General features: G+C 51.8%; 1 protein-coding gene across 2 annotated transcripts in view; it reads right to left on the bottom strand.

Annotated features, from left to right (window-relative positions):
- Nucleotides 1–757: 757 nt before the first annotated feature.
- The window catches only part of LOC135527674 (ubiquitin-like modifier-activating enzyme 1), a 72,403-nt gene continuing 54,429 nt past the window's right edge, over nt 758–18,731 (bottom strand). For both annotated transcript variants that reach the window (XM_064956162.1, XM_064956161.1), the window contains exons 13-24: nt 18,550–18,731; nt 17,005–17,201; nt 16,820–16,884; nt 13,849–14,044; nt 12,283–12,357; nt 11,977–12,166; nt 10,704–10,792; nt 8,886–8,978; nt 6,784–6,975; nt 5,301–5,402; nt 5,113–5,213; nt 758–1,287 (exon numbers count right to left, since the gene is read on the bottom strand). In XM_064956162.1, the coding sequence (XP_064812234.1) occupies nt 1,152–1,287; nt 5,113–5,213; nt 5,301–5,402; nt 6,784–6,975; nt 8,886–8,978; nt 10,704–10,792; nt 11,977–12,166; nt 12,283–12,357; nt 13,849–14,044; nt 16,820–16,884; nt 17,005–17,201; nt 18,550–18,731 (1,618 nt within the window). In that variant the 3' untranslated portion in view covers nt 758–1,151. The remainder of the gene's footprint in view (nt 1,288–5,112; nt 5,214–5,300; nt 5,403–6,783; nt 6,976–8,885; nt 8,979–10,703; nt 10,793–11,976; nt 12,167–12,282; nt 12,358–13,848; nt 14,045–16,819; nt 16,885–17,004; nt 17,202–18,549) is intronic.

Raw genomic sequence — 18,731 nt, 5'->3', positions numbered from 1 at the left:
TTGTTGAGGGGGGATAGCAGAGTTGTTGAGGGGGAATAGCAGAGTTGTTGAGGGGGGGGTAGCAGAGTTGTTGAGGGGGGTAGCAGAGTTGTTGAGGGGGTAGCAGAGTTGTTGAGGGGGGGGTAGCAGAGTTGTTGAGGGGGGGTAGCAGAGTTGTTGAGGGGGGTAGCAGAGTTGTTGAGGGGGGTAGCAGAGTTGTTGAGGGGGGTAGCAGAGTTGTTGAGGGGGGGTAGCAGAGTTGTTGAGGGGGTAGCAGAGTTGTTGAGGGGGAGGGTAGCAGAGTTGTTGAGGGGGTAGCAGAGTTGTTGAGGGGGAGGGTAGCAGAGTTGTTGAGGGGGTAGCAGAGTTGTTGAGGGGGTAGCAGAGTTGTTGAGGGGGGGTAGCAGAGTTGTTGAGGGGGGGAGGGTAGCAGAGTTGTTGAGGGGGGATAGCAGAGTTGTTGAGGGGGAGGGTAGCAGAGTTGTTGAGGGGGGAGGGTAGCAGAGTTGTTGAGGGGGAGGGTAGCAGAGTTGTTGAGGGGGAGGGTAGCAGAGTTGTTGAGGGGGAGTGTAGCAGAGTTGTTGAGGGGGGAGGGTAGCAGAGTTGTTGAGGGGGGTAGCAGAGTTGTTGAGGGGGGAGGGTAGCAGAGTTGTTGAGGGGGAGGGTAGCAGAGTTGTTGAGGGGGAGTAGCAGAGTTGTTGAGGGGGAGGGTAGCAGAGTTGTTGAGGGGGAGTAGCAGAGTTGTTGAGGGGGAGGGTAGCAGAGTTGTTGAGGGGGAGGGTAGCAGAGTTGTTGAGGGGGGAGGGTAGCAGAGTTGTTGAGGGGGGGGAGTAGCAGAGTTGTTGAGGGGGGGGTAGCAGAGTTGTTGAGTACAGGGGCCAACCCGTTTACAATCTCCCCACAACCATGTCCCAACACATCTCATTTCAGATCGTTGTTTGGCACCATAGTCTCTATAAATTCAGGGTACACTATATAGGAAATAGGGTACACTATATAGGGAAGAGGACACACTATACAGGGAATAGGGTACACTATATAGGGAATAGGGTACACTATATAGGGAATAGGGTACAATATATAGGGAATAGGGTGCCATTTTGATCCAGGGATCCAATAACCTTTCCTCTACAAGTGATTGATCCAAAGCCACCCCCCCGGTGTGTGTTGGTTCAGCGGATGGTGTATCTGACGTAGGGAACCTCCACATCTTCGTCAGTCAGGTCGTTGCAGCACAGCTCAAACACCAGGGCTTTCACATGCTTCCCCAGCTTCTTCTTAGAAACCTTGGTCACAATCTCTGTCATCCTGCAGAGGAGGGGGAGGGGTTAGTGGAGAGGAGAGAGGGGGGGGTTAGTGGAGAGGAGAGAGGGGGGAGAAGGAAGACAACAGTCATCTCTGGCAGGTGTCGCTTTCGGGGACAGGCTTAGTTCTGTACGCCGTGACAGTACGGGGTCAGTTCTGTACGCCGTGACAGTACGGGGTCAGTTCTGTACGCCGTGACAGTACGGGGGTCAGTTCTGTACGCCGTGACAGTAGGGGGTCAGTTCTGTACGCCGTGACAGTAGGGGGTCAGTTCTGTACGCCGTGACAGTACGGGGTCAGTTCTGTACGCCGTGACAGTAGGGGGTCAGTTCTGTACGCCGTGACAGTAGGGGGTCAGTTCTGTACGCCGTGACAGTACGGGGTCAGTTCTGTACGCCGTGACAGTACGGGGTCAGTTCTGTACGCCGTGACAGTACGGGGTCAGTTCTGTACGCCGTGACAGTACGGGGTCAGTTCTGTACGCCGTGACAGTAGGGGGTCAGTTCTGTACGCCGTGACAGTAGGGGGTCAGTTCTGTACGCCGTGACAGTACGGGGTCAGTTCTGGACGGGGTCAGTTCTGGACGGGGTCAGTTCTGGACGGGGTCAGTACGGGGGTCAGTTCTGGACGTGACAGTAAGGGGGTCAGTTCTGTACGCCGTGACAGTACGGGGGTCAGTTCAGTACGCCGTGACAGTACGGGGGTCAGTTCAGTACGCCGTGACAGTACGGGGGTCAGTTCAGTACGCCGTGACAGTACGGGGGTCAGTTCAGTACGCCGTGACAGTACGGGGGTCAGTTCTGTACGCCGTGACAGTAGGGGGTCAGTTCTGTACGCCGTGACAGTAGGGGGTCAGTTCTGTACGCCGTGACAGTAGGGGGTCAGTTCTGTACGCCGTGACAGTAGGGGGTCAGTTCTGTACGCCGTGAGTTCTGGACGTGACAGTAGGGGGTCAGTTCTGTACGCCGTGACAGTAGGGGGTCAGTTCTGTACGCCGTGAGTTCTGGACGTGACAGTAGGGGGTCAGTTCTGTACGCCGTGACAGTACGGGGTCAGTTCTGTACGCCGTGACAGTAGGGGGTCAGTTCTGTACGCCGTGACAGTAGGGGGTCAGTTCTGTACGCCGTGACAGTAGGGGGTCAGTTCTGGACGGGGTCAGTTCTGGACGGGGTCAGTTCTGGACGGGGTCAGTACGGGGGTCAGTTCTGGACGTGACAGTACGGGGGTCAGTTCTGGACGTGACAGTACGGGGGTCAGTTCTGTACGCCGTGACAGTACGGGGGTCAGTTCAGTACGCCGTGACAGTACGGGGGTCAGTTCAGTACGCCGTGACAGTACGGGGGTCAGTTCAGTACGCCGTGACAGTACGGGGGTCAGTTCAGTACGCCGTGACAGTACGGGGGTCAGTTCAGTACGCCGTGACAGTACGGGGGTCAGTTCAGTACGCCGTGACAGTACGGGGGTCAGTTCAGTACGCCGTGACAGTACGGGGGTCAGTTCTGTACGCCGTGACAGTAGGGGGTCAGTTCTGTACGCCGTGACAGTAGGGGGTCAGTTCTGTACGGGGTCAGTTCTGTACGGGGTCAGTTCTGGACGGGGTCAGTTCTGGACGGGGTCAGTACGGGGGTCAGTTCTGGCCGTGACAGTACGGGGGTCAGTTCTGTACGCCGTGACAGTACGGGGGTCAGTTCTGTACGCCGTGACAGTACGGGGATCAGTTCTGTACGCCGTGACAGTACGGGGGTCAGTTCTGTACGCCGTGACAGTACGGGGGTCAGTTCTGTACGCCGTGACAGTACGGGGGTCAGTTCAGTACGCCGTGACAGTACGGGGGTCAGTTCAGTACGCCGTGACAGTAGGGGGTCAGTTCTGGACGGGGGTCAGTTCTGGACGTGACAGTACGGGGGTCAGTTCTGGACGTGACAGTACGGGGGTCAGTTCTGTACGCCGTGACAGTACGGGGGTCAGTTCTGTACGCCGTGACAGTACGGGGGTCAGTTCTGTACGCCGTGACAGTACGGGGGTCAGTTCTGTACGCCGTGACAGTAGGGGGTCAGTTCTGTACGCCGTGACAGTACGGGGGTCAGTTCTGTACGCCGTGACAGTACGGGGGTCAGTTCTGTACGCCGTGACAGTAGGGGGTCAGTTCTGTACGCCGTGACAGTAGGGGGTCAGTTCTGTACGGGGTCAGTTCTGGACGGGGTCAGTTCTGGACGGGGTCAGTTCTGGCCGTGGTCAGTACGGGGGTCAGTTCTGGCCGTGACAGTACGGGGGTCAGTTCTGTACGCCGTGACAGTACGGGGGTCAGTTCTGTACGCCGTGACAGTACGGGGGTCAGTTCTGTACGCCGTGACAGTACGGGGGTCAGTTCTGTACGCCGTGACAGTACGGGGTCAGTTCTGTACGCCGTGACAGTACGGGGGTCAGTTCAGTACGCCGTGACAGTACGGGGGTCAGTTCAGTACGCCGTGACAGTACGGGGGTCAGTTCAGTACGCCGTGACAGTAGGGGGTCAGTTCTGGACGGGGGTCAGTTCTGTACGCCGTGACAGTACGGGGGTCAGTTCTGTACGCCGTGACAGTACGGGGGTCAGTTCTGTACGCCGTGACAGTACGGGGGTCAGTTCTGTACGCCGTGACAGTACGGGGGTCAGTTCTGTACGCCGTGACAGTACGGGGGTCAGTTCTGTACGCCGTGACAGTACGGGGTCAGTTCAGTACGCCGTGACAGTACGGGGGTCAGTTCAGTACGCCGTGACAGTAGGGGGTCAGTTCTGGACGGGGGTCAGTTCAGTACGCCGTGACAGTAGGGGGTCAGTTCTGGACGGGGGTCAGTTCCGGACGTGACAGTACGGGGGTCAGTTCCGGACGTGACAGTACGGGGGTCCGGACGTGACAGTACGGGGGTCAGTTCCGGACGTGACAGTACGGGGTCAGTTCCGGACGTGACAGTACGGGGGTCAGTTCCGGACGTGACAGTACGGGGGTCAGTTCCGGACGTGACAGTACGGGGTCAGTTCCGGACGTGACAGTACGGGGTCAGTTCCGGACGTGACAGTACGGGGTCAGTTCCGGACGTGACAGTACGGGGTCAGTTCCGGACGTGACAGTACGGGGGTCAGTTCCGGACGTGACAGTACGGGGTCAGTTCCGGACGTGACAGTACGGGGTCAGTTCCGGACGTGACAGTGCGGGGTCAGTTCCGGACGTGACAGTACGGGGTCAGTCAGTTCCGGACGTGACAGTACGGGGGTCAGTTCCGGACGTGACAGTACGGGGTCAGTTCCGGACGTGACAGACGGGGTCAGTTCCGGACGTGACAGTACGGGGGTCAGTTCCGGACGTGACAGTACGGGGTCAGTTCCGGACGTGACAGTACGGGGTCAGTTCCGGACGTGACAGTACGGGGGTCAGTTCCGGACGTGACAGTACGGGGTCAGTTCCGGACGTGACAGTACGGGGGTCAGTTCGTGACGGACGTTCCGGACGTGACAGTACGGGGTCAGTTCCGGACGTGACAGTACGGGGTCAGTTCCGGACGTGACAGTACGGGGTCAGTTCCGGACGTGACAGACGGGGTCAGTTCCGGACGTGACAGTGCGGGGTCAGTTCCGGACGTGACAGTACGGGGTCAGTTCCGGACGTGACAGTACGGGGTCAGTTCCGGACGTGACAGTACGGGGTCAGTTCCGGACGTGACAGTACGGGGTCAGTTCCGGACGTGACAGTACGGGGTCAGTTCCGGACGTGACAGGACGGGGTCAGTTCTGGACGGGGTCAGGACGGGGTCAGTTCTGGACGTGACAGGACGGGGTTAGCAGTGACTCACGGTAACAGCAGCCTCTCCTTCAGTTTAGCTGCAGGCATGAAGAAGGAGTAGAGCATGGAGACTCCCTGAGACAGCATGGTGATCTCCAACTGATGCTCATTCTACAGGGGAAGGAAAGACAAAATGTTATAGAAACCAATAATGAACGTAAAGCTTAGCACAGAAACTCAGCACGAGGGCAGACGTACCTTGAAGTAGTCCAGGAACTGTCGGAGGGTCATCTCCTCTCCATTGGCCTGCAGACCCTTCACCTCAAAACGATCCCACAGAGACCAGTCAATCTCATAGTACTATGGAGGGATGGAGAGATGGATGGGGAGGCAGAGAGAGAAAGAGATGGATGGGGAGGCAGAGAGAGAAAGAGATGGATGGGGAGGCAGAGAGAGAAAGAGATGGATGGGGAGGCAGAGAGAAAGAGATGGGGAGAGAGGGGGAGGCAGGGAGAGAAAGAAATTGATGGGGAGAGAAAAGTGTGGGGACAGAAGAATCTGTTAGAGGTACAGACAACCACTAAACGCTCAGTGTTCTGATCCTCGACCAGGGGATTTCTCTGAGTGTATGGTTGCTAGACATGACAGTCACGGGGACATTTCTCTGAGTGTATGGTTGCTAGACGTGACAGTCACGGGGACATTTCTCTCTGAGTGTATGGTTGCTAGACGTGACAGTCACGGGGACATTTCTCTCTGAGTGTATGGTTGCTAGACGTGACAGTCACGGGGACATTTCTCTCTGAGTGTATGGTTGCTAGACGTGACAGTCACGGGGACATTTCTCTGAGTGTATGGTTGCTAGACGTGACAGTCACGGGGACATTTCTCTCTGAGTGTATGGTTGCTAGACGTGACAGTCACGGGGACATTTCTCTCTGAGTGTATGGTTGCTAGACGTGACAGTCACGGGGACATTTCTCTCTGAGTGTATGGTTGCTAGACGTGACAGCCACGCAACATGCTACAATTTCAAAAGGTTTAATGCGTTACAGTTCATATAAGGAAATCAGTCAATTGAAATAAACGAATGAGGCCCTAATCTATGGATTTCACATGACTGGGCAGGGGTGCATCCACTGGGGAGCCAGGCACAGCCAATCAGAATGAGTTTATCCCCAGGGCTTTACCACAGACAGACACACCCCCCACCACCCGATCCCGCAGGTGAAGAAGCTGGATGAGGAGGTCCTGGGCTGGCGTGGTTACACGTGGTCTGCAGTTGTGAGACCGGGCGGACGTACTGGGAGAGAAACTACCATTAAATTCTCTGGCAACAGCTCTGGTGGACATTCCTGCATTCCTTGAGACATCTGTGGCATTGTGTCTTGTGACAAAACTGAACATTTTAGAGTGTCCTTTCATGGTCCCCAGGACAAGGTGCATCTGTGTAATGACCATGCCGGGACCAACATTTTACATCTTTCGTTTATATTTCTGTTCAGTTTAGTTCAAAATCATTTGTACTCTGCAATTAACCACAAACCTTGATTACATTGGAATACCATACCATATGCCTATATTTATAAGTGGGAATTAAATCATTTGAGGGGCCAAATAAAATACATTTTTAAATCAAATTAGAAAAATCACCCGCGGGCCATCTACTGGGGAGCCCTGTCCCAGACAGTCACACACATACCCTCTGAACAGACCCCCTCCCTCCCGAATCCAACCCTACCTTGTGGCTGGGAGCAGAGATGGGTTCTGAGAAGCCGAAGAAAGGCAGAGCCAGGTTCATGAAGCCGTTCTTAAACGACTCCACCTTCTTGTGTCCCTGAACGATCTTGATGAGCTCTAGACAGACCAGACCTACGACCGCTGCTGTGGTGGTCGCTATCGCAGGAATGATCTTCCCAGCTATCAGCTTACTCTGGGGACAGAGAGAGCCAGAGTCACAGAGAGCAAGACAGCGAACGAGCCAGAGTCACAGAGAGCAAGACAGCGAACGAGCCAGAGTCACAGAGAGCAAGACAGCGAACGAGCCAGAGAGCAAGGCAGCGAACGAGCCAGAGAGCAAGGCAGCGAACGAGCCAGAGCCAGAGAGAGCAAGACAGAACGAGCCAGAAGAGCAAGACAGAGCACGAGCAAGACAGCGAACGATCCAGAGTCACAGAGCAAGACAGCGAACCATCCAGAGTCACAGAGAGCAAGACAGCGAACGAGCCAGAGTCACAGAGAGCAAGACAGCGAACGAGCCAGAGTCACAGAGAGCAAGACAGCGAACGAGCCAGAGTCACAGAGAGCAAGACAGCGAACGAGCCAGAGAGAGCAAGACAGCGAACGAGCCAGAGAGAGCAAGACAGCGAACGAGCCAGAGAGAGCAAGACAGCGAACGAGCCAGAGAGAGCAGGACAGCGAACGAGCCAGAGAGAGCAGGACAGCGAACGAGCCAGAGAGAGCAGGACAGCGAACGAGCCAGAGAGAGCAGGACAGCGAACGAGCCAGAGAGAGCAGGACAGCGAACGAGCCAGAGAGAGCAGGACAGCGAACGAGCCAGAGAGAGCAGGACAGCGAACGAAACAGAGAGCAAGACAGCGAACGAGCCAGAGAGCAAGGCAGCGAACGAGCCAGAGCCAGAGAGAGCAAGACAGGGAACGAGCAGAGAGCAAGACAGAGAACGAGCCAGAAGAGCAAGACAGAGCACGAGCAAGACAGAGAGCAAGACAGCGAACGAGCCAGAGTCACAGAGAGCAAGACAGCGAACGAGCCAGAGTCACAGAGAGCAAGACAGCGAACGAGCCAGAGAGCAAGACAGCGAACGAGCCAGAGAGCAAGACAGCGAACGAGCCAGAGAGCAAGACAGCGAACGAGCCAGAGTCAGAGAGCAAGACAGCGAACGAGCCAGAGTCAGAGAGCAAGACAGCGAACGAGCCAGAGTCAGAGAGCAAGACAGCGAACGAGCCAGAGCCAGAGAGCAAGACAGCGAACGAGCCAGAGAGAGCAAGACAGCGAACGAGCCAGAGAGAGCAAGACAGCGAACGAGCCAGAGAGAGCAAGACAGCGAACGAGCCAGAGAGAGCAAGACAGCAAACGAGCCAGAGAGAGCAAGACAGCAAACGAGCCAGAGAGAGCAAGACAGCGAACGAGCCAGAGAGAGCAAGACAGCGAACGAGCCAGAGAGAGCAAGACAGCGAACGAGCCAGAGAGCAAGGCAGCGAACGAGCCAGAGCCAGAGAGAGCAAGACAGGGAACGAGCAGAGAGCAAGACAGAGAACGAGCCAGAAGAGCAAGACAGAGCACGAGCCAGAGTCACAGAGAGCAAGACAGCGAACGAGCCAGAGTCACAGAGAGCAAGACAGCGAACGAGCCAGAGTCACAGAGAGCAAGACAGCGAACGAGCCAGAGTCACAGAGAGCAAGACAGCGAACGAGCCAGAGTCACAGAGAGCAAGACAGCGAACGAGCCAGAGTCACAGAGAGCAAGACAGCGAACGAGCCAGAGTCACAGAGAGCAAGACAGCGAACGAGCCAGAGTCACAGAGAGCAAGACAGCGAACGAGCCAGAGTCACAGAGAGCGCAAGACAGCAAACGAGCCAGAGTCACAGAGAGCGCAAGACAGCAAACGAGCCAGAGTCACAGAGAGCAAGACAGCGAACGAGCCAGAGTCACAGAGAGCAAGACAGCGAACGAGCCAGAGTCACAGAGAGCAAGACAGCGAACGAGCCACAGTCACAGAGAGCAAGACAGCGAACGATCCAGAGTCACAGAGAGCAAGACAGCGAACGAGCCAGAGTCAGAGCAACCGGGACAGCGAGAGGGACAGTGTGTGTACGTACACACCTTGTGTCTGTCTGCAGGGGGAATGTTGTAGTTTTCTGCTCTCAGGTTGGAAGCAGCCACAATGAAGTCCATGTGGAAGTTAGAGTCATCATCCTGGAACACACAGAACACACAGAGTCATCATCCTGGAACACACAGAGTCATCATCCTGGAACACACAGAGTCATCATCCTGGAACACACAGAGTCATCATCCTGGAACACACAGAGTCATCATCCTGGAACACACAGAGTCATCATCCTGGAACACACAGAGTCATCATCCTGGAACACACAGAGTCATCATCCTGGAACACACAGAGTCATCATCCTGGAACACACAGAGTCATCATCCTGGAACACACAGAGTCATCATCCTGGAACACACAGAGTCATCATCCTGGAACACACAGAGTCATCATCCTGGAACACACAGAGTCATCATCCTGGAACACACACAGTCATCATCCTGGAACACACACAGTCATCATCCTGGAACACACAGAGTCACCATCCTGGAACACACAGAGTCACCATCCTGGAACACACAGAGTCATCATCCTGGAACACACAGAGTCATCAACCTGGAACATACATTCATCATCCTGGAATATAGAGGGGGTAGAGTAAAGAGAGAGAGGGGGGTAGAGTAAAGAGAGAGAGGGGGTAGAGTAAAGAGAGAGAGGGGGTAGAGTAAAGAGAGAGAGGGGGGTAGAGTAAAGAGAGAGAGGGGGTAGAGTAAAGAGAGAGAGGGGGTAGAGTAAAGCGAGAGAGGGGGTAGAGTAAAAGAGAGAGAGGTGTAGAGTAAAGAGAGAGAGGGGGGTAGAGTAAAGAGAGAGATGGGTGTAGAGTAAAGAGAGAGAGGGGGGTAGAGTAAAGAGAGAGAGGGGGTAGAGTAAAGAGAGAGAGGGGGGTAGAGTAAAGAGAGAGAGGGGGTAGAGTAAAGCGAGAGAGGGGGGTAGAGTAAAGAGAGAGAGGTGTAGAGTAAAGAGAGAGAGGGGTGTAGAGTAAAGAGAGAGAGGGGTGTAGAGTAAAGAGAGAGAGGGGTGTAGAGTAAAGAGAGAGAGGGGAGTAGAGTAAAAGAGAGAGAGGGGGTAGAGTAAAGAGAGAGAGGGGTGTAGAGTAAAAGAGAGAGAGGGGGTAGAGTAAAGAGAGAGAGGGGGTAGAGTAAAGAGAGAGTAGGGGGTAGAGTAAAGAGAGAGAGGGGGTAGAGTAAAGAGAGAGAGGGGGGGTAGAGTAGAGAGAGAGGGAGGGGTAGAGTAAAGAGAGAGAGGGGGGTAGAGTAAAGAGAGAGAGGGGTAGAGTAAAGAGAGAGAGGGGTAGAGTAAAGAGAGAGAGGGGTAGAGTAAAGAGAGAGAGGGGTAGAGTAAAGAGAGAGAGGGGTAGAGTAAAGAGAGAGGGAGGGGTAGAGTAAAGAGAGAGGGAGGGGTAGAGTAAAGAGAGAGGGGGGATAGAGTAAAAGAGAGGGGGGATAGAGTAAAGAGAGAGGGGGATAGAGTAAAAGAGAGGGGGGTAGAGTAAAGAGAGAGGGGGGTAGAGTAAAGAGAGAGAGGGGGGTAGAGTAAAGAGAGAGAGGGGGTAGAGTAAAAGAGAGAGGGGGTAGAGTAAAGAGAGAGGGGGGTAGAGTAAAGAGAGAGGGAGGGGTAGAGTAAAGAGAGAGAGGGGGGTAGAGTAAAGAGAGAGGGGGGGTAGAGTAAAGAGAGAGAGGGGGGTAGAGTAAAGACAGAGAGGGGGTAGAGTAAAGACAGAGGGGGTAGAGTAAAGACAGAGGGGGTAGAGTAAAGAGAGAGGGGGGGTAGAGTAAAGAGAGAGGGGGGGTAGAGTAAAGAGAGATCTCTACCTTCTCAAAGTCGATCGCAGTGAGTTTGAAGTGAGAAGAAGCTTCCGGTCCAGGCAGCAGAGTCTTCAGTTCCTCCAGCCTGTTGTCATCTACACACACACAACCCCCCCAGACCCAGACACACCCCCCCCAGACCCACCCCCCAGACCCAGACACACCCCCCCCAGACCCAGACACACCCCCCCCAGACCCAGACACACCCCCAGACCCAGACACACCCCCAGACCCAGACACACCCCCCAGACCCAGACACACCCCCCAGACCCAGACACACCCCCCAGACCCAGACACACCCCCCAGACCCAGACACACCCCCCAGATTCACACACACATCCCAAAGACATTCACACCAGAGAGAGAGAGAGAGAGAGAGACATCCGTTAGTCCGACAGTGTCCATTGGCTGACAGACAGGGGAACAGGCCAATGAGACAGGGGCATAGAGGTGGGACCTGTCTTGTTAGTTTTTTCTGATGAAACACAATAAACATACTCTGATCATAACTGGGATTCTTCCATCTCAGTAGTCATTTAATTCAACACAAGTCCTTCTTCCATCCAGTCTGTGGAAGGCTTTCATTCTGTGGCAAATGCAGAAATAACAGATGTCCCATTTCTAGAGGCTTTCTTAGTTCTACACACTCCTGCAGACTGCTGCGATGGCTTTCTTAGTTCTCCACACTCCTGCAGACTCTGCTACGATGGCTTTCTTAGTTCTCCACACTCCTGCAGACTCTGCTACGATGGCTTTCTTAGTTCTCCACACTCCTGCAGACTCTGCTACGATGGCTTTCTTAGTTCTCCACACTCCTGCAGACTCTGCTACGATGGCTTTCTTAGTTCTACACGCTCCTGCAGACTCTGCTACGATGGGTTTTTTAGTTCTACACGCTCCTGCAGACTCTGCTACGATGGCTTTCTTAGTTCTACACGCTCCTGCAGACTCTGCTACGATGGCTTTCTTAGTTCTACACGCTCCTGCAGACTCTGCTACGATGGCTTTCTTAGTTCTACACACTCCTGCAGACTCTGCTACGATGGCTTTCTTAGTTCTACACACTCCTGCAGACTCTGCTACGATGGCTTTCTTAGTTCTACACGCTCCTGCACTCTGTTGCGATGGCTGGCTTAGTTCTACACACTCCTGCACTCTGTTGTGATGGCTGGCTTAGTTCTACACGCTCCCGCACTCTGCTGCAATGGCTGGGTTAGTTCTACACCCTATATATGTATAAATAAATGGCCTATATAAATGTAAAAGCCCTCTCCCTCACCGACGTTGACGTTGGCGCTCTGCAGCTCCTGGTCGGAGACGTGGATCTTGACCCCTGACCTGGGGACGAAGGTGGGCACCGATAGGCTGTCCAGGATCTTAGCCACGGCGACACGGTCGGTAGAGCCCTGCATGCCGTACGACTGGGCAAATAAGTTGGCTCCTGACATCACATAGTCCATATGGAGGTGCTAGAGAGAGAGAGAGGATGTATGAGGGAGAGGACAGGAGGGGAGGTTAGGAGGGGCTAGGGTAGGGGGGTATGGTAATATATAGGGAGGACAGGAGGGGGGAAGAAAGGACTCACATTGCTGGTGCTGAACTCCAGAGGGTGAGGACATCTCTTTGGACCGGACCAGAAGGGGGCGCCAGAGCTGGTCAGCTGAGAAAGGAGAGAGAAAGTAGGGTTAGAGATAGTCAAACATGTTAAGTGTATGACTATCACCAGTTTGTGTATAAACAGTCAGAGCACAAAACATTAAGAACACATTCCTAACACTGAGTTTTTGCTCTCCCCACAGTTGTGTCAAGTTGACTGGATGTCCTTTGGGGGGTGGACCATTCTTGATACACACGGGAAACTGTTGAGCGTGAAAAATCCAGCAGCGTTGCAGTTCTTAGCTTCTTTGGGACTGGGGCAGTAGAGTAGTTTGGATGAATAAGGTGCCCAGAGTAAACTGCCTGCTACTCAGGCCCAGAAGCTAGAATACGCATATAGTAGATTTGAATAGAAAACACTCTGACGTTTCTAAAACTGTTTGAATGATGTCTGTGATTATAACAGAACCCATATGGCAGGCAAAAACCTGAGGTTTGTAGGTTTTCAAGTCTTTGCCTATCAAATATACAGTGTCTATGGGGTCATATTGCACTTCCTAAGGCTTCCACTAGATGTCAACAGTCTGGCAGAAGGCCATGAGCTCAGTCAGGCGCCCGGCCGTGAGAGGTAGCTGCGGTCCTTTTCAATTCAAAGGAATTGTCCGGTTGAAACATTATTGAAGATTGATGATAAAAACATCCTAAAGATTGATTCTATACATCGTTTGACATGTTTCTACGAACTGTAATATAAAACTTTGACTTTCGTCTGAAGTAATTGCTCGCGCATTGTGCATTTGGCTTACTGGGCTAAACGCGCAAACAAAAAGGAGGTATTTGAACATAAATAATGGACTTTATTGAACAAAACAAACATTTATGCGTCTGCTAAATGACTTAAATGTAATGTAAATGTTATTGTGGAACTGGGATTCCTGGGAGTGCATTCTGATGAAGATCAAAGGTAAGTGAATATTTATAATGCTCTGAGTTTTTTTCCTTTGGAAAATGGCTGTATGTTTTTCTGTGGCTTGGCACTGACATAATTGCAAGGTGAGCTTTCGCCGTAAAGCCTTTTTGAAATCAGACACTGTGGCTGGATTAACGAGAAGTTAATCTTTAAAATGGTGTATAATCCTTGTACGTTTGAGGAATTTTAATTTGTTTTTTGGCCACTGCAATTTTACTGGCTGTTGGCAAGGCGGGACGCTAGCGCCCAGATAAGTTAACAATCCAGTGTGCACCTATTACCATACCCTGTTGAAAAGGCACGTTAGTCTTTTGTCTTACCCATTCATTACATTTACATTTTTACATTTAAGTCATTTAGCAGACGCTCTTGAATGAACCACATATACAATCCATGTCTCAATTGTCTCAAGGCTTAAAAATCCTTCTTTAACCTGTCTCCTTCCCCTTCATCTACACTGATTTAAAGTGGGTTTTAACAAGTTTAACATCAGTAAGGGATCCATCTCTTTCCATTAGAGACCGACCAGGTGAAAGCTGAGGTGTTCCTAATGTTCTGTAAACTCGGTGTGTGTGTTCTTCACACCTGTTCTGGGGGAAAGTTGTGCAGTAGCTGATGGATGTTGTTGCTGTACTGGCATTGCCAGTGGTGGCGAGCCCAGGTGACGCAGTCGGCCCAGCTGCGAGGGCAGTCGATCACCAAACTCTTATAGACGGCCTCCAACACTTCTAGAGGCTGGGCTCCAGGCAGCTTCAGGGTCCTCTCCAGGAACTTAGCATCTCTGGATCATAAAACATCAACTTAGAAGAGCACCAGCGACTTGCGAAAGTATTCACCTCCCTTGTAATTTTTATCTATTTTGTTGCCTTACAACCTGGAATTAAAATAGATTTTTGGGGGTTTGTATCATTTGATTTACACAACATTCCTACCACTTTGAAGATGCCAAATATGTTATTGTGAAACAAACAAATAAGACACAAATATAGAAAACTTTAGCATGCAAAACTATTCACCCCCCCAAAGTCAATACTTTGTAGAACAACCTTTTACTGCAATTCCAGCTGCAAGCCTCTTGGGGCATGCCTCTACAAGCTTGGCACATCTAGCAACTGGGATTTTTGCCCATTCTTCAAGGCAAACTGCTTCTTCAAGTTGGATGGGTTCCGCTGGTGTACAGCAATCTTTAAGTAATACCACAGATTCTCAATTGGATTAAGGTCTGGGCTTTGACTAGGCCATTCCAAGACATTTAAATGTTTCCCCTTAAACCACTCAAGTGTTGCTTTAGCAGTATGCTTAGGACCATTGTCCTGCTGGAAGGTGAACCTCCGTACAAATCTCAAGAATTTTCCTGTATTTAGCACCATTCTTCAATTCTGACCAGTTTCCCTGCAGATGAAAATCATGCTGCCACCACCATGCTTCACTGTGGGGATGGTGTTCTCGGGGTGATGAGAGATGTTGGGTTTGTGCCAGTGTTTTCCTTGATGGCCAAAAAGCTACATTTTTGTCTCATCTGACCAGAGTACCTGCTTTCATATGTTTGGGGAGTCTCGGTGGTGGTTGGGGTTATATCCTTCCTGTTTGGCCCTGTCCGGGGGTGTCCTCGGATGGGGCCACAGTGTCTGACCCCTCCTGTTTCAGCCTCCAGTATTTATGCTGCAGTAGTTTGCGTGTCGGGGGCTAGGGTCAGTTTGTTATATCTGGAGTACTTCTCCTGTCCTATCCAGTGTCTGTGTGAATTTAAGTGTGCTCTCTCTAATTCTCTTTCTTTCTCTCTCTCGGAGGACCTGAGCCCTAGGACCATGCCTCAGGACTACCTGACATGATGACTCCTTGCTGTCCCCAGTCCACCTGGCCGTGCTGCTGATCCAGTTTAACTGTTCTGCCTTATTATTATTTGACCATGCTGGTCATTTATGAACATTTGAACATCTTGGCCATGTTCTGTTATAATCTCCACCCGGCACAGCCAGAAGAGGACTGGCCACCCCACATAGCCTGGTTCCTCTCTAGGTTTCTTCCTAGGTTTTGGCCTTTCTAGGGAGTTTTTCCTAGCCACCATGCTTCTACACCTGCATTGCTTGCTGTTTGGGGTTTTAGGCTGGGTTTCTGTACAGCACTTTGTGACATCAGCTGATGCACGAAGGGCTTTATAAATACATTTAATTTGATTCATTTCTTTACTATCAAAAGAGAAACTTATCACACAAGTAAGAGTTATACTTAAACTAAATATTTTATCACTTATTAATAAGGGAGCAAGTCAATACAACACACAAATATAAAGTGAATCGATTTGAGTTGTCTACGATAAATTACGATCAGATGATTTGTTGAGAGTGGGACACAAAGTTAAGATTTGTCTGCTGTGAATAATAAGTATCTGCTGTGAATAATAAGTATCTGCTGTGTCAACAGTTATCTTTCATTGTTCAGACCAGGGTCTGACCCTCTCTTCCCTGGTATAGAACAGAAACATTAACTCATGCTCCGGAATGAGGTTTCATCACCCAAAAGACATGATAAATCTCCGGTCAGCGTTATCTCCCAGAGGCCCACACACAGATGAGCGTTCTAACAACCCCTTATTCTGTTTCATAAAACAGCCATTTAATGCAATAACAGCATTATAACATAATCTTGGAATTTTCCACCGTATCTCCCACATGACTTTTTACAAACACCAAATGTGCTTATTTCTTTAAGCAATGGCTTGTTTCTGGCCACTCTTCCATAAAGCCCAGCTCTGTGGAGTGTACTGCCTAAAGTGGTCCCATGGACAGATACGCTGATCTCAGCTGTGGAGCTTTGCAGCTTCTTCAGGGTTATCTTTGGTTTCTTTGTTGCCTCTGTTTAATGCCCTCCTTGCCTGGTCTGTGAGTTTTGGTGGGCGGCCCTCTCTTGGCAGGTTTGTTGTGGTGTCATATTCTTTCCATTTTTGAATAATGGATTTAAATGGTGCTCCGTGGGATGTTCAAAGTTTCTGATATTTTTTATAACCCAACCCTGATCTGTATGGAGAGCTCCTTGGTCTTCGTGGTGCCCCTTGCTCTTGGTGGTGCCCCTTGCTCTTGGTGGTGCCCCTTGCTCTTGGTGGTGCCCCTTGCTCTTGGTGGTGCCCCTTGCTCTTGGTGGTGCCCCTTGCTCTTAGTGGTGTTGCAGACTCTGGGGCCTTTCAGAACAGGCGTATATATATACACTGAGATCACATGTGACACTTAGTTCACCTGTATGCAAAGTAACTAATTGTGTGACTTCTGAAGGTAATTGGTTGCACCAGATAGTATTCATAGTAGGGGTGGATACACAACACTTTTCTATTTAAAGATATATATTTTTTTAATTTCACTTCACCAATTTGGACTATTTTGTTTATGTCCATTAGATGAAATCCCAATAAAAATCCATTTAAATTACAGGTTGTAAGGCAACAAAATAGGAAAAACGCCAAGGGGGATGAATACTTCTGTAAGGCCCTGTAGACACACTGTAACCCTGTATAAGCCTTCAGACAGAAGAAGCCTTTCAAAGGCCAGAGCTGTAGACTTACGTGAGGTACTGCATGGCATTCTCTGACGGCTGTTTAAACAGACCCTCAAACTCATCACGGGCCCACTGGAGAGGAGGAGGAGAGAGTTACCACACACTGCATATAGAGGACATCATTCGACAGGTGTGTGTGTGTGTGTGGACGTCAGTCCCGCAGGTTAGAGAGTGTGTGTGTGTGTGTGTCACCTGCAGGGTGTGTTCGATGGCGTTGGGGAAGTTCTTCAGTGTGCAGATGGGGATGGACTTCTCCGGGGGGTCCTGGGAGGAGCTGTATGACTCTGTCAGGAAGGGGATGACCACCTGAACGTTTCCCTTGGTACCCAGAGTCCCCGACTCCAACAGGGGCTTCCTGTAGTAGACACACCGGCGGTCCATATACATACCTACAGGAGAGGGACATTCACAAAGCATAATTATTCCCAATATTCCTGAGCCCTAAGCAATCGACCCCCGGACTCCTCTTCCTTGGCCCTAAACAATAGACCAACCCCCCCGGACTCCTCTTCCTTGGCCCTAAACAATAGACCAACCCCCCCCCGGACTCCTCTTCCTTGGCCCTAAACAATAGACCCCCCCCCCGGACTCCTCTTCCTTGGCCCTAAACAATAGACCAACCCCCCCGGACTCCTCTTCCTTGGCCCTAAACAATCGACCCCCCCCCGGACTCCTCTTCCTTGGCCCTAAACAATAGACCAACCCCCCGGACTCCTCTTCCTTGGCCCTAAACAATCGACCCCCCCCCGCGGGCACCTCTTCCTCAGCCCAAAACAATCTAATTGTACCGGCCCAGCCCCCTGGACTCCTCTTGATAACTGCGGAGACAAATACCGCCTGTAGCCTTTGATAACTGTGGAGACTATACCGCCTGTAGCCGTTGATAACCGCGGAGACAAATACCGCCTGTAGCCGTTGATAACCGTGGAGACTATACCGCCTGTAGCCGTTGATAACCGTGGAGACTATACCGCCTGTAGCCGTTGATAACCGCGGAGACTATACCGCCTGTAGCCGTTGATAACCGCGGAGACAAATACCGCCTGTAGCCGTTGATAACCGCGGAGACAAATACCGCCTGTAGCCGTTGATAACCGTGGAGACTATACCGCCTGTAGCCGTTGATAACTGTGGAGACTATACCGCCTGTAGCCGTTGATAACCGTGGAGACTATACCGCCTGTAGCCGTTGATAACCGTGGAGACTATACCGCCTGTAGCCGTTGATAACCGTGGAGACTATACCGCCTGTAGCCGTTGATAACCGTGGAGACTATACCGCCTGTAGCCGTTGATAACCGTGGAGACTGTACCGCCTGTAGCCGTTGATAACCGTGGAGACTGTACCGCCTGTAGCCGTTGATAACTGTGGAGACTGTACCGCCTGTAGCCGTTGATAACTGTGGAGACTATACCGCCTGTAGCCGTTGATAACTGTGGAGACAAATACCGCCTGTAGCCGTTGATAACTGTGGAGACTATACCGCCTGTAGCCGTTGATAACTGTGGAGACAAATACCGCCTGTAGCCGTTGATAACTGTGGAGACTGTACCGCCTGTAGCCGTTGATAACTGTGGAGACAAATACCGCCTGTAGCCGTTGATAACTGTGGAGACTGTACCGCCTGTAGCCGTTGATAACTGTGGAGACTATACCGCCTGTAGCCGTTGAAACCGATAGATAACGGTCGATAACGACAGCACACAAGGTGCAGTAATGTTAAAAGTGCGTCTTACGTGCGTCGACGTTGTCCAGAGCGTTGGCGACTCCGTGGAGGCTCTCGAAGAAGTCGTCGTCGTAGACGCGCTCCGTCTCGGGCCCAACGCGGTTCTGGTGCCCCGTGATCCGGATGGACGGGTTCATCTGCTTCACCGCCGCCGCCGCCGTCTCGCTCTTCATCTTCGTCACGTCCCACGGC

This window comes from Oncorhynchus masou, chromosome 33 (genome assembly GCF_036934945.1).
Source record: "Oncorhynchus masou masou isolate Uvic2021 chromosome 33, UVic_Omas_1.1, whole genome shotgun sequence".
NCBI lineage: Eukaryota > Metazoa > Chordata > Actinopteri > Salmoniformes > Salmonidae > Oncorhynchus > Oncorhynchus masou.
This window is presented reverse-complemented; position numbering and strand designations above follow the sequence as displayed.